Raw genomic sequence first — 13402 nt, 5'->3', positions numbered from 1 at the left:
TTTTTTTTTTTTTTTTTTTTAACAAATGTTTGACCCAACGAACGGATTCAGCTAGTAAAACGTCTCATGTTGGTGGTGGTTAAAGTGTTAGAAACGAACATGTTATTCAGACAGAAGTGTTCATGTTTCATTGGAGAGATCACAAAGAATATATGAAAAAGTGAGGCATACTCGTTGATTTACAAAACCCTACGTGAAAAGTCCGAACAAAAGGCATACAAATCTCAAAGGGTAACATTGAAAACATACACAGTGAGTAAGAGTTTGCTTGGGGCAGAAGCTTAAGAAGGGCTCGGTTTAATGCCTTTATGTAGACATCGGTTAACAAACTAACTTAATTTTATTGGATTTGAGTCGTTTTTGTAGTTTATTGAGAGGTATAAGACGTTTTTTGTATACCCTTCTTTAATTTTCCACTTAATGATAGCTCGATTCCTTAAAACGTACGTCGTATATTGACACTCGAACAATAAAGAAAATGAGTTACAATTTCCCACTGAAAAATACCTTTTTGACTTTGCATACAACATCAGGTATACAAATTAAACAATTATATCCTCACATTAATATCCATAAAATAATTAAATATATATATATATATAATAATTATATGTATTATAAGAAAAAAATAATTTGAATATATTTCTTACTGTTAGCAGATATTATTTGTTTTTATCTGATAGGTATCATAATCAACTTTACATTTTAAAATGAGTTTATTAAAAAGAGGTTTATACGCTAATAGTAGAGTGGATTCAAGCTCTGGAATACACGTGACAATATCTCAAATGTTTCAATTTTCTTTTCTTTATTTTTTAAAAAATATATTATCAAATCATTTTCAACCCAAAAAAATAAAAAAATAAAAAAGGGATTGGAAGATGGTGTGGTTCATAGTGTTTTCGAGTTGAATTGGATTAAAAAAAAAAAGAACTATTTTTTTATTTTTTTAAAAAAAATCATATTTATCTACGACATATATTACATCAATATCAAATATTTACAAGTCACAGTATCTTACTAATATCGGTTAGAAATATTAAATATTTTTAATTATTTTTTTAAAATATAGTTTGGTTGTAACATTATTTTCCGGTTGGTCAAGTTGACCGGATAAAAAAATGTCAACTCACAAGCTGAACCGAATTTTCAGTTCTTCAAGAATTCAATATAATCCAAATCAATATTTTATGATTTGGGTTGAGTAATTCGAATAGGTTAGGTTACCAGATTACATGAACAAACCCTAATTTTGAGCGTGAGAGTAAATGGCTTAGCTCGATCAGTAGTGGAAAGGTCGAAATGGTAATTATAAAAAAAGACATGTATAAATACTAATATTTATTAATTGAAAGTTTGTATTGTTTTAAAATTAATTAGTTAATAATGTTTGGGAAGATTTTTGTCCACTAAAATTATCGCCACCAACAGCACCACCGTCCACCGGCGGCCCCACCACCAAAAATAAGTAACCATCAGCTATGTTCCGAGGGGTACACGTGTCAGAAGCTCACCTTTTCAAATTGCTATATAAAGGGAAGCCCTCGTTGCAAATTTCTTCACGGAACATTTCAAAAATTATTTACATTTAAGATTTGAGAAGGTTCAAAATGGCGTGCAGCAGAGCGGTAGGGGTTGCCTTGTTGGCTTTGTTTCTTGTGGACTTCGCCTTTGCTGCCCGATCGCCGAGAGGAGCTTTCGGTGAAGGAGGAGGCGGGGGAGGTGGTGGAGGAGGAGGAGGACTATTTCTGGGTTCGGGTTACGGCTCTGGTTTTGGGTCGGGTGGAGGCGAAGGATACGGTGAGGGAGATGGCGATGGAGTGTTCGGTAGAGGCGGCGGTGGAGGAAGCGGTGGTGGAGGTGGAGGTGGTGGTGGGACTGGATCCAGTTCCGGATTCGGATCAGGGAGCGGCTCAGGGTTTGGAAGAGGAAGCGGGGGCGGAGGTGGCGGGGGTAGAGGAGGAGGGGGAGGCGGAGGCGGAGGCTCCGGAGGTGGAAATGGATCAGGCTACGGCTCGGGATACGGTAGCGGAAGCGGATTTGGAAGTGGGAGCGGTAGAGGAGGTGGAGGAGGAGGAGGAAGAGGAGGAGGCGGGGGCGGGGGCAGGGGCAGAGGCGGAGGTTCCACTGGGAGTGGCTCCGGGTATGGTTCAAGATACGGGTCGGGCTATGGCTCCGGACGCAGAGGATGGAAAGAGATTTCGCCGTGAAAACAAATCTTCGATAGAAATAACATTTCGTCGGGTCACAATATTGTAGTAGTTTGTTGCTTTAGGTGTCCGATTAAAGAACAAGTACAAGAATAAAGGCGGCGGTGCCATTGACGACTTCCATCGAAGGCCGTTAGTGGTGAGGCTGCATTGCATGGTGCATATTTACATCGTTAAATATTACGTCACGTTGTAGTAAAGTTCTCTAAATGTAGAGTCACCTTATACACCATATTATTATTAGGGTTAAATTACCGTCTTAATCATATACCTTACATTTTATTTTAATTTAGTTTCTATATTTTTATTAAAACAAATTCAAAATAAAAAGAAAGTTTAATGAATATGTCGACATCCCGAGGTCTCATTTCATAACGAAGGATGGATCTTAAAAACCGTTACAAACCAAATCAGGGTTGTGTCATTAACGCTTTCAAATGGGGTTGCATTGCTAGCACTCTCGCTTCTATCGTTTTCTTTGAACTTAGCTACTTGAGTTTCAACTAACCCTCTAACGAGAGGTTAGTATTGTCGGGAAGTGTTTACGGGTCGAGTCGATCTAGTTGAGACATTTCTCTTGGGATTATAAATATTTTAAATTCAAGTAACGCTAATATATATATATATATATATTTATTTATTTATTTATTTATTTAAAAAAATTAAATTAAAATTTTGTTAGAAATTAAATAATTAAAAGAATAATCATAGAGGTAAATAAAGTTGTAATAAATAATAATAAATTTTTTAAAAATTATGTTAGTTTTGTTTAACAATTTAAAAAATTATATATTTATAATTTTAGATAATTAAAAGGACAACACATAAATAAATAAATAAATAAAATAATTAATTAATTAATTAATGGCTATATTTATAACAGCTGCGCCATTTACCATCCTCTTATCCATCTCTCACGGAAAGCCTCAAACATCGATATCCATTCCACTTCCTCTCTGCAAATTTCTCGAACGCTTCAATGGCGTTGAGTTCTTGCTCGCCGACTTCCATTTCACTCCACTCTAGAAGCCCTAGAACTTCTTTTTCCATCACTCGTAGACCATTCGTTATACTTGCCTCCTCTGCGGATGATTCTCCCAGGCCTTCGCTTCGAATCTCCGCGAATTCCAATCCGAAAGCGCGCTTCGTAGCCCGGAGGAGCGAGTCCGTCACTGTTCGGCAGCTGGCGCGGCCTCTAAGTAATGTTAGAAGCATTTTTGGATTTTGAGATGAACTTTTGATTCTTTGTAATGTGTTTTTTGGTTTTTTTGATTTTTGAGGGATTTTGTGTTTGGATGGTGTAGATGAGTATATGAGTTTGCCGGCTAGTCAGTACTCGGTGTTGGATGCGGAGAGGATTGAGCGGATTGATGATTGCACCTTTAGGTGCTATGTTTATAGATTTAAGTTCTTTGCTTTTGAGGTTTGCCCTGTTTTGATTGTTCGAGTTGAAGTGCAGCCTAATGGCTGTTGCATCAAGCTTCTGTCGTGTAAGGTCTGGATAAATTTGCGTTTCTGTTTCGTTTCTTAAGTTTTCTGGAAATGTTCTGATTTTGACACATCTAAATGACATTCAGCTTGAGGGCTCGCCAATCGTGGTTGCACAGAATGATAAATTTGATGGTGAGAATCTAAATTATGCTTGACTAGTGTGTAGAAATGGATTTAAGGCATGTTTGTGAATGTGAAAACCACTCCAAAACATGCATTTCGTTCAAAATCGTTTTCATGTTTGATTTCACACTTTTAATTGTGAATTGCATATCATCACTTCGAAACATAATCAGATATGTTGTATAGCTTATAAGAAGAATTAGTTCTCATTTCTTGGTTTACTTTTTCCTAGAAATCAAGTGCAAGAATAAAGGATTTGGAGTTATTAGACTGTTCATTGAATATCATCTTTTGTCAGCATAACTCCATCTTCTTCTGCATAATGAAGAACTTCCCCCCTTTTTCTGAGGAATTTTAACTAGTCTGATATTGCCACGTGCCCGAGTGATAAGTCGAAGAGCAACTTTCTGGGCCTATCCAAGTAATTAGCATCAAGTATGGTAAAGCAAGAGTTATGTAATGGCATTTTTATTTTTTGGCTTTAGATTGCATCCTTATAGTATTGCTGCTCTCCGTGAGTTCTAAGTTGTTTTGCTGGAAGAGCAGCCCTTTCATCATGTTGAGTTTTTGGTTTATGCTTTTTTCAGGGCTGCTTTGACATTGATTTGGTGTCGGAATGCAGCTAATATGGTGAACCAGATATCTTATGATGTCAATCGAGGCAGCTCACCCTTGCAGAAACTCACATCGGACACTGTCATTGAGGTAGTGGCAATTTTATTCAACAGCTCTATCACTGGAAGAATATGCTTTCATTTACCTGTACAAAAAAAATAATTGCCTTGTTCTGGGAAATCCAGGTTAACATCGAGATTCCTTTCGCCTTTCGTGCAATTCCTGTACAAGCAATTGAATCAGCTGGGACCCAAGTACTGGAACAAATACTGAAGCTTATGCTTCCCCGCTTCACAGCCCAGGTTTTATGGAAAACCTTTTGTACTGAATAATGAACATGTTGCTTGTGTTTGCTTGATTTTAGTACCTGTTCTTATTTCTCCAGCTCTCTGCATGTGCAAATCCTCTTATTAACTTTAATGATATTTATGTGTGCATTATTTGTAATCTGCAGGAAGTAGAAAAACTTTAAGTGGAAATTTACAATATATGGCCTTCAAATCTGAATTTTGTTCTTTATAATTTAAATGCCGAGCATGGGGTGAATGATGTAGGTGAATTATTAGAAATTTGTATAATGTAGTTAATAGTCGCTTAGTTGTTAATTTTCATGTTAATAGAATTTTTTTATTGACTAGTTATCTGACTTTTTTTTTTTATTTTTTATTTTTTTATAAGGCTGTAAATATCCACTTTAGAGTTGCAATATAGAGCTTTTGCATCGTTTTGAATATAAAACTTTGGTTCTTATAGAGTTTTTTTGTGAGATCTTACCTGAGTTTGAGAAGGGAACTTAGCATTCTTTATAATGGGGTAGAAACTTCTCTCTAGTAGACGCATTTTAAAAACCTTGAGGGGAGCTCGAAAGGAGAAGCCTAGAGAGGACAATATCTGCTAACGGTGGGTTTGGGCTGTTACATTTTCTCTCAACTCTAGGGATGAATTTTGCTTGATGATTGGCTATGGATGTGGCGTAATCCTAAACCCGTTGCATCATATCATGAACTCGTACAAATTATTTCATTTCATCACACTTCTAACTGATCTTGTCAGCACCTTTATACTGATATATTGTCGTCTATTCTATCTATCTTTACTATTGTGTTATATGGACAAATCCTTGAGTGGCATGATTGTGTCGTGCAGCTTGTGAAGGACTATCAAGCATGGGCCTCAGGTGATACATCAAGGCAACCTCTTGGAACAGGTGAGATCTGAGATTCATATTCAAAATTTATGCCCCGATTTTCGACTCGTGAAGTTCTATTTCCCTCGACATTCGCATAGGACTCTTGAATCCGCAAGAGTTTGTGTACTAGGAGTCTAGGAACACTATTTTAGGCTGTTTATGCTCTTGTTTGCCAAGCCAAGACACATTCATCAGGATATGGCTTTAGTAAAATTTTGATTCTTAGCAAGTTGAATGAGTGCATGTAAATTATTTCTTCATGGTATTTAGTGAAAATATAGTTCATGTATGTTATTGGAGCTATATTTTGAAGTCATTAAGAATAATTTGGATTTATTGCTCTGATGATAATGTTAATTATTTGCATGCCATTTTATCTGATATATATGAATGAATGATTAGATTCTTATAAGCTTTATTAAGATATAAATGAAAAAGTAATCTAATTTAAATTCCATAACTTAAAAGTTTCTTGTTCTATATATAAACTACATGGGACAAACCCATATTTCTGGATCCTTTCAAAATTATTATAAATATCCAATAAAAGAAAAGGAAAAATAAATATTAAATAAAAGTAACATTATTCATAAATCTGAAATAAAAAAACATTATCCAATGTATAAATATTTTATACCCCAAATAGAAGAATGGATAAAATATAATAATTGAGGATAAAATTTCCGGAGAGACCAACCCATTTATTAAAAAACAATAATTTTCATCTTTTAATTAATTCCATTCATTGAGTCTAAATTTGTCTATATAATAATGTTGTTTTTTTTTTCTTTTTCCAAATTTCTTACTTTTTTCTTTTTTACAAATTTATGCTTATTTTCTCTCATAATCCTTATTTTTTTTAAAAAATAATAAATTATACACAACAATAAAAAATTAATTTTTTTTTAGCTCAAAATGAAACTATTAACTTTTAAAAGAGTAACAAATATACTCGGTTTGATTTGAGTCGAAAGAATATGTAGATATAAATTCCTTTTTCGTATCATATGGTTGTGAAAAAGGAATAGGAAAGCTTCATATCTGGAAGAAAATCATTGGGGATGGGGCATCATAGCTCATGGTTACAGTAAAAGGAAACACACAAGCTTTTACTTACCTTGCAACTGAGGGGTGGGATATGCCTACTACTCCTAAACCTTCTTTCTTACTGCAGAATACAGAAGTGCCAACCCACATCCAGTAATATCCAGTTTCCTAACTCATAAACATCGAGGATGGAATCGACTCGAGCGAACGGGGAAACCGACTGCAACTTGGTACGGAGACGGACAGGTTCTGTGGTAGGAAAATAACTCCTCTCTACTTGTCTACCTAACAATCATAGAACTTACTCGGACCAAAACTTCACGAATGCACCGATGAATGCTTTAAAGATTTCCAAAAGCGGGTTGTTTTTGGGTTTCGAAGAATTTTTGGACATCCCTTCCCATGATTCACTGAAAAAAAACGCGTGGAAGATGAATATGTGGTTGAACTATTCCATAACCATGTTAAATGTTTGACTAATTTGGATTGTGAAGAAGACTAGGGGGCACTGGATGTTCTTACAGATTGATTCTATTTAATGTTGAGCCACCATTCTGTTCTGCCTCTACTTCATTTTCGATCCCTGTCTCCTCTTTGGTTTTTGAGGTCTGGTCAAAGCTATTGCTGAATGCCTTGTTGAGATTCTTGGTAACACTTGGAGAAGCATTAGGAGCCTGCAAAAGGTTCAGATTCAAATTAGGCTTTCAAAAACATGGAAACAAGCAAATATGAACATCCAAACGTCATCCACGATCAGTCATAATCAAAAGTTTCAACTGGCCTCGATCGACTCGAGTAAAATTGCTTTTGTCCCCACAATCAGTCATAATCTGAAAGTCAACTCTAAGAAGTTGTACCAATACACCAGAAATTTAAAAAAAGTAGAACACTCACCTTGGTTTCACTAGATTTCTGGCCTTGTTCAGAGATTACAGGTATTGGAGTATCAGGACCCTCAACTTCATATATGCTACCTTCTTTCCTAGGTGATCCATTAGAGGTTTCAACAATTTGTGCTACCTCCACCAAATCAGACTTTGTTTCTGATAATGGAGCAGCACAATTTCCATCTGCTTTCTTGACTACATAACCAGAAGCCGTGGAATTATTACCTTTAATGTTAACCAAGCCAACATCTGATCCTAACTCCATGGTATGACTCGGTTGCTTTTCTGAGGCGCTGGTTGAAATCGATGTCTCAGATCTTACATCTGAACTATCGATGGCCCAAGAAATCGAATTCAATGGGAATGTCTCTACCACGACATCTGTTGTAAAAGGAGTTACATGATTAAATGGCATTCCTGATTCCTCTCTCACCACTTCCTCTACTTTCTTGAGTTCATCAGAATCCTTGTCACTCATATCTGCCGGGCTGCCATTAATTACTGTCACATTCTGTGATCCCTGAATATTTGTTGAAGTGCATTGCTCATCTGACACGAAGATTGGCTCTTCATTTATGTATTGGTTGTAGTTGACTGGAGAATCAACTTCCTCTGATGATATCGTTAAAGGAGATTGAGGTTCAATAGCAATCGAGTGGAGTGGATTCTCTTCAAGTGAATGATCAGTGCTGTGCTCTTCTAATAACCACTTTCCGGGACCAAGAACTCTATTTTCTTGGATTATATCACGTACAATCTCTCGCACTGTATAGAAAGATCCACCAACTTCCTTGTGAGTAAGGTTGAGCGAGGGGAAGCTCCCATTATTTGATTCCTGATACCTGCAAAGCAACATGTTATGATCCTATTTCATATTTTTACTAATTAAATAAATTACACTATCTAGATTTAGTCATTAGCAAAAATAGGTTACTATCCAAAAGCTCGACTAGAAAACAGTGTCATAAGCAAAACCAAGAACGAGTGCCAAACATCATTGATCCATGTTTAAACACGAACAACCCAAGTAAACCATTGTAGGTGAAATATCATCATGCAGGGACAATTAATAATTTGATGAACTAAACGATCCATGCGTTCTATAGATCAGTAGAAGCAAAAATATGACTTAAAATTTAAACCATTGTATGGTTACTTTTTTATGAAGACTTCAACCATTGCCTTCCTTTCCTCCTTTGAACGCCGAATTCTAGTCTTCCTCCCTTCGGACTCATTGCTTTTGGCTAGGGCAAGAGGACGCCCTATCCACCCACCCTTTATAGCATGCATGAAATCCAAAAAATTCAACACTTCCTATAGCACAAACCTACAAGATAACAGAGCAGTAATCAGATGACCCTGTTCATATGAAGTTTGATCCAGAATGAATTGGATGTGATAAGAGCCACTGGAATTTCACAAATGGAATAACAAGATCAGTTAACAGATACTACAGAAACAGGCTGGCTTCCCTTTTAGAACTTAGAAATTATTATGAACAACCTGCATCATGTGGAGTGATTGCTTAATGTCTCTCAACTCTGAATTTTAACAAGATTGATATCACATATGTATACGAGAAGCCAACTTTAGTCCTGATCACAAATTCTGATATAGCACGTTCGATTATCCACTTTTTGAGCTACCAATTATTTGAAGTCAAAGATCATAAATGAAAATGAATAAACTGCTGCTTGCAGCAAGTTATCGTAACCAATTATTTGAAGTCAAAGATCATAAATGAAAATGAATAAACTGCTGCTTGCAGCAAGTTATCGTAACCAATTATTTGAAGTCGAAGATCATAAATGAAAATGAATAAACTGCTGCTTGCAGCAAGTAATCTCACGATAACTGCCTAACTCTCTATATTTGGTAGTCAAGAAAACTTGTGGGTCTAGGTAGCTGACCAATTAGTCCCCTTTACTTCTTCTTCAGCCATTCGAATACGACCCCGCCAACCCCGAGTGGTTAACACCACTACCGTTGAATGAAAAGCTTAAACAATACAACTGGAGCCAGGAAAGACTAACAATGATAAATTAACAGAACTCTAACGAATTGACTTTAAGTTGAAGACTAAGTACAACGCGTCTGCATATATGCGCAGGGAAACAAACAAACCTAACCAAGATAACGATCCTGGACTCAAGAAGAGTTCAAGAACCAAGTGTTCCATAGGTCAAAAACACTGTTCCACCATATCTACAAATACACATTGTCCGTTCTGCCAAAATCACTCGCAATTGCAATATTATCGAGACGAACAGTTCAAAAATTAGAATCTCGGACAAAAACTAAAATTAGGATCAAAGCCAGGGAACAATCAAAACACCACATCCTTAACCACGACGAGCAAACCCAAATACACGTCAACGGCACATGAAACCAACAATTCTCCAAGAACCAGAGGCTATAGCAGAACTGGAGAAAGATGCCGATAAGTGCAATCCAGATAACAAACCCAAAGGACAAAATCTAACACTGCATGAAACTATGACACTCATGAGAGCAGATGATACACTTATACAGGAGAAATGATCGCCATGGAAGGGGGCGGAGCCAACAGTGATAGAATCGCAGTGTAAAAGCAAGACAATGATGCAAAAACTGAAAGAACTTTACCTGCAATCCGAGAGAGAGCGCAAAAATGAAAATGAAAATGAAAACGAAAATGAAAACGAAAACGATAAAAGGAGAAAGAGAAATGAAGAGCTCTAAAACCCTACGGACGAGTTATGGTGAGCCACTGCGACGTTCACAAACTTCCAACGCGAATGGCCAGGGGGGCGGGAATGGCAGGTTTAAGAGATGAATGTAATTACGTTGAAATATATGTCCCATTGTTGTTGCTCTTGGGTGGATTGGGCCGTCCAACCTTAATGGGCCTCTTCTATGGCCCAATCCGCGTGTATATATATTCCAAGTCCATCGCTAACCGATATTATCCACTTTGACCCGTTATATATCATTATCAGCCTCACAGTTTTAAAGGCGTCTCTCGGAGTTACGCACCATACTGTCTTATTTGGGCCTTCCCGTAACTCATTGTTTACCCTTTGTAATAGTCAAAGCCGACAATTAGCAGATTTTGTTTGGGTTGACTCGTTACATATCGTTGTTAGTTTCACGGTTTTAAACCACATTTATTAGGGAGAGGTTTCTACACCCTTATAAGAAATGTGGAACCCTCTCCAACTTCTCCATAACCGACGCGTTTAAAAACTGTGATGTGATGTCACACATTGGTTGGGGAAGAGAACAAACCACTCAAATGGTGTGGAAACCTTCTCTGAGTAGACGCATTTTAAAGCCTTTAGGGGAAGCATGAAAGAGAAAGGCCAAAGAGGACAATACCTGCTAGCGGTGGGCTTGAGTCGTTACAAATGGTATCAGAATTAGACACCAGACGATGTGCCAGTCTTCTCGCTATTCCCCGAAGGGGGTAGACACGAGGCGATGTGCCAGTAAGGACGCTAGGCCCCAAAGGGGGTGGATTTGGGAGCGGTCCCACATCGATCAAAGGAAGGAAAAAGTGCCAACGAGGACGTTGGCCCCGAAGGGGGTGGATTGTGATGTCTCACATTAGTTGGGAGGAGAACAAACCACCAAAAAGGTGTGGAAACCTTCTTCTAGCAGACGCGTTTTAAAGCCTTGAGGGGAAGCTTAAGAGGACAATATCTACTAGCTGTGAATCTGAGTCGTTACACGTGAGACTAATGACGATATGTAATATGGTTAGTTGCAGTAAAATAATTTAAAAAATAAAGAATATTTGAAGGGCTTCGGAAAATATGATTTTAAAGAAAGTAATTTATTTTTTATTATTATTTTGTGGAAAATTAGCCGACTTGGAATATGTTCTTTTGTGTAATTTCTTCTTGGAAATGAAGCCATGAAATGGCAGTGAGAGCAATTCACATCTGAGGTTCACAAAATCTCATCTGCCATTCGTCATTTCTTCTCGTCAATCCATGCTAAACCGTTTTCCATTACGTTCTGCGAGGTAAATCAGAGCATAGAATCATCTGAATGAAACGAAGTTCATCTTCAGAGATTGATGATAATGGGAGTGGAAATGCCGTCCCCGTTACTCACTCGATTCGTGATCGTTTTCCTATCAAGCGGAATTCCGGTCACTTCCGTTTGCGAGCCAAGGACTCATTGGATCATGCAGCCTGTCGTTCCCGATCTCATCAGTGTCGGATCAATCGCAAGGGATTGTTCTGGTGGCTTCCGGCTAGAGGGCAAACGCTTTTCTACTCTGTTGTCGTTTTCGCGGTATTCGGATTTGTTACCGGGACTATGTTGTTGCAGAACTCGATTAGCTTGATGTCTCGCTCTGGAAGTGAAAAGGAGCGGTGGCTTATGGAGCGTATTAAGTTTGGGAGCTCGCTGAAGTTTGTGCCAGGGAGGATTTCCAGGAGGCTGGTGGAAGGTGATGGGCTCGACGAGGTGCGGAAGGAGGATCGCCGTGGCGTTCGTGCACCGAGACTTGCTCTAGTGAGTTCTTCCAGAGTTTTTGTTTTGTTTTTTCATTTATTCATATTGGAAACTACTTGCGTTCAAGTTACTGATTGTCAGTACTTAGCTTATGCCATTATTTGATTGCGTTTCTTATTCACAATGTGCATAAACACTCAAGTCCCCCATGAATGGAAGATTTATTAAAGCCAGTTTGGGAGTTAGTGCTCTAGATTCCTATCAGCTGGAACCTTCCATCCCCGCCCCCCTTCACTATCCCGAAACGATAAGCGAACTCCGATGTCATGTTTATTTGTATGAATCCACAGCAATTGTGTGAAGTAGATTAGCTAACGACCATTTATTTGGATTCTGTATCACCACCCAATGGTACTGATAGGTTCATAATCATTATCCACTTGGAGGATGACCTCAAGTTCTACGGATCTATGTAATTTGTGACGAACAAATTTTATGAAAACATTGAAAGGATAAATCTTATTGTTCATGGAGGCTAGTTACAGTTCAGGAATGCCTATAGTTGTAATAACACTACAGTTTTCACAGTGCTTTGGATTATCAAATGATGTTTGTATTCAGAATCTTTGAGTTACTTTCAAAAAATAAGAAATGAGGTTCGCCAGACAGTGTAAATGAACGGAGGCCAACGTTTGGAACTAGAGTTTAAAAAAGAAAAAGGATCCCAAATTTAGTAAGCATAAGAAGGTTTAAGAAGACAAGCCGAGGAGGAGGCAAAAAGCTTTGAGCAACATTTCGCCTTATAATATCACTATTGCCCAATACTTTTTATTATTATTATTATTATTATTAAAAAAAAAGATCACCGACTGGTACTGATTCTTCAATGAAATTTAATCTTGAATTATATACTCGTTCATGTTTAATTATATCAACATGATCATTTCTATCAATCTGTGATGTATTTAGAATTTTAGTCCTTGTGGTAGAGAGCAAATGGTCTCTTTCTTGTGCTCTTTCTGTTCAATAATTGGGTTTCTATGACTATGATTAATTATCAACTTGCTTGTCATCAAGTTCAGATTGAAAAGCATATCCATGTAATGGTGAAAACCAAGTGATGAGCTCAGAGATAAGATAACATAAAAAGTCGGTTTATATATATGGCTTCCCATTTTACTCTGGACTGCATAGGAACAGTATCTGGATCTGAATTCATAGAGGGATTAAGTCAAATACCAATTTTATTTTTCCTAATATTTTTCACCTATACCAGATCTTGGGAAGCATGGAGAACGATCCACAATCATTAATGTTGATTACTGTGATGAAGAACGTACAAAAACTTGGGTATGTACTTGAGGTGAGTCATTGAGTTTTTTTTTTTTTTTTTTTTT

At 37.3% G+C, this 13402-nt stretch overlaps 4 protein-coding genes across 11 annotated transcripts in view; 3 read left to right on the top strand and 1 right to left on the bottom strand.

The window, feature by feature from the left end:
• The first annotated feature begins 1610 nt into the window (after positions 1–1610).
• On the top strand, positions 1611–2210 carry LOC111445141 (glycine-rich cell wall structural protein 2-like). The gene has a single exon (XM_023083377.1). The coding sequence runs from the start codon at positions 1611–1613 to the stop codon at positions 2208–2210; it is 600 nt and encodes a 199-aa protein (XP_022939145.1).
• Positions 2211–3106: 896 nt separating this feature from the next.
• On the top strand, positions 3107–6964 carry LOC111445487 (uncharacterized protein SYNPCC7002_A1590). Of its 4 annotated transcripts, none has more exons than XM_023083893.1 (7): positions 3107–3409; positions 3515–3705; positions 3788–3833; positions 4447–4529; positions 4625–4741; positions 5586–5646; positions 6803–6964. In XM_023083893.1, the coding sequence occupies exons 1-7, from the start codon at positions 3190–3192 to the stop codon at positions 6931–6933; spliced, it is 849 nt and encodes a 282-aa protein (XP_022939661.1). In that variant the 5' UTR covers positions 3107–3189; the 3' UTR covers positions 6934–6964. The 4 variants fall into 4 exon arrangements, with proteins under 4 accessions (XP_022939661.1, XP_022939662.1, XP_022939664.1 ...); XM_023083897.1 differs by having other exon boundaries at positions 3323–3414; XM_023083894.1 differs by lacking the exon at positions 6803–6964 and having other exon boundaries at positions 5586–5973.
• LOC111445486 lies at positions 6609–10357 on the bottom strand. 2 transcript variants are annotated; one of them, XM_023083891.1, is made up of 6 exons: positions 10250–10357; positions 10188–10219; positions 8719–8889; positions 7570–8404; positions 7198–7349; positions 6609–7085 (listed from the first exon to the last, which is right to left on the bottom strand). In XM_023083891.1, the coding sequence occupies exons 3-6, from the start codon at positions 8850–8852 to the stop codon at positions 6977–6979; spliced, it is 1230 nt and encodes a 409-aa protein (XP_022939659.1). In that variant the 5' UTR covers positions 8853–8889; positions 10188–10219; positions 10250–10357; the 3' UTR covers positions 6609–6976. The 2 variants fall into 2 exon arrangements, with proteins under 2 accessions (XP_022939659.1, XP_022939660.1); XM_023083892.1 differs by lacking the exons at positions 10188–10219; positions 10250–10357 and adding an exon at positions 10091–10178.
• Positions 10358–11408: 1051 nt separating this feature from the next.
• LOC111445483 overlaps positions 11409–13402 on the top strand; it is a 9797-nt gene continuing 7803 nt past the window's right edge. For 3 of the 4 annotated variants that reach the window (XR_002710862.1, XM_023083883.1, XM_023083884.1), the window contains exons 1-2: positions 11409–12065; positions 13282–13368. Coding sequence is in view for 3 of the 4 variants with exons in the window: in XM_023083883.1 (XP_022939651.1) it covers positions 11595–12065; positions 13282–13368 (558 nt within the window). In the remaining variant the exon portion in view is untranslated. Of the gene's footprint in view, positions 12066–13087; positions 13155–13281; positions 13369–13402 lie in introns of all 4 variants that reach the window. The other variant, XM_023083885.1, reaches the window with a different exon arrangement.

Source organism: Cucurbita moschata, unplaced genomic scaffold (assembly GCF_002738365.1).
Source record: "Cucurbita moschata cultivar Rifu unplaced genomic scaffold, Cmos_1.0 Cmo_Scf00007, whole genome shotgun sequence".
In the NCBI taxonomy this organism is placed as follows: Eukaryota; Viridiplantae; Streptophyta; class Magnoliopsida; order Cucurbitales; family Cucurbitaceae; genus Cucurbita; species Cucurbita moschata.
This window is presented reverse-complemented; position numbering and strand designations above follow the sequence as displayed.